Genomic DNA, 1,442 nt, shown 5'->3' on the forward strand with positions numbered 1-1,442 from the left:
GCCCCCCTCCCACCCCCCCCCACCCCCCCTCCCAGCCACCCCCTCCCCCCTTGTTGAACCATTGTTGATTCACAGACACAAGACACGATTTAACAGTTTACTTACAGAATGTACTTTCACAGTGTAAACAAATGACCTAAATGTATCTAATCTGCACAATGACCCCCCAACCCCCCCCCTCCCCCCCACCAGCACTATTTGTACATCAACGTTTGTTTGAGAGTCTGTCTTTCTCCTCCGGGAGAACAAAGCTGCGTCACATAGTCAGCCAGGGTCGCTGCTCTTTGAACCTGTGCTGGCTACTTCCTGTAAACGCTGGGGTACTTCCTGTAAGCGCTGGGGTACTTCCTGTCAGCTCAGTAGAGGGGTCAGGGGAACAGTCCCCCGTAGTCGCAGGACGAGGAGCTGGTCCGTCTGCAGGCGTCCAGGAGCAACTCCCCTCCTGACGTGGTGATCACCTCCTCCTAGAGACAGACAGACAGATAGACAGACAGACAGACACACTCTCAGGCAGACAGACAGATAGAGAGACAGACAGAGAGGCAGGCAGACAGAGAGACAGATAGACAGACAGGCAGGCAGGCAGACAGAGAGACAGGCAGACAGACAGACAGACAGACAGGGTGATCACCTCCTCCTAGAGACAGACAGACAGGGTGATCACCTCCTCCTAGAGACAGACAGAGTGTCAGGATTGTGTACCGTGTCATCAAGACTATAGAGTCCTCATGGTGTTAGTGTTAGGACTGGGCCTTCTACACCACAGAGGGTTACACACACACACACACACACACACACACACACTGGAGTGACCCCCACAAAGTACCGGGTGTATTGGCACCATAACCGCTCACAGCTGACCTGCGTTCAACTGTCCAACCAGCCAGTGCCCAGGGAAGTAAGTAAGTAAGTCATGTTTATTTATATAGCACATTTTACAACGACAACAACAGCCGCCAAAAGTGCTTAACAGAAAACACTAGTAAAAGAGAAAACAACAGATCAAAATACACTAAAAACAAGGTGCAATACAAAATACAAGTGCAGAAATAAAAGTACAAAAAGTGCAGTGTCGGGAGGCAGGCTCACCTCAGGTCAAAGGCCAGGGAGAAAAGGTGTGTTTGTGTCTTAGCTAGTTTTTTAAAAAGCCTCGACGCTGGGAAGCAGACTGCAGACTCGTTAACCCGATGTGCCACACCTGCGCCTCCTCCAAGGGAGTCTCACATAATGAGGAAAGGAGGACAGCACACAGGGGAGGGCAGTGAACAGAACCAGACACGTTGTGAGGGTGAGGGTGAGGGTGAGGGTGAGGGTGAGGGCAGGGCTGGACTGGCCATCTGGCATACCGGGCATTTGCCCGGTGGGCCGCGGTAGTTTTGGGCCGAGCCGACCAGCAAAAAAAAAGAAAACATTGTCTGTCTGTCTGTCTGCCTGCCTCTCTG

General features: G+C 52.1%; 1 protein-coding gene across 1 annotated transcript in view; it reads right to left on the reverse strand.

Moving 5' to 3' along the window:
• Positions 1-368: 368 nt before the first annotated feature.
• Positions 369-1,442, reverse strand: part of LOC308156614 (SH2 domain-containing protein 4B-like) — a gene marked incomplete at both ends in the record, with an annotated part of 5,556 nt that continues 4,482 nt past the window's right edge. Inside the window, one exon of the mRNA XM_080529993.1 lies at positions 369-464. Within this exon, the coding sequence (XP_080386119.1) occupies positions 369-464 (96 nt within the window). The remainder of the gene's footprint in view (positions 465-1,442) is intronic.

The sequence above is a fragment of the Nansenia antarctica genome, assembly GCF_963989245.1.
Source record: "Nansenia antarctica genome assembly, chromosome: 1".
Classification (NCBI taxonomy): Eukaryota; Metazoa; Chordata; class Actinopteri; order Argentiniformes; family Microstomatidae; genus Nansenia; species Nansenia antarctica.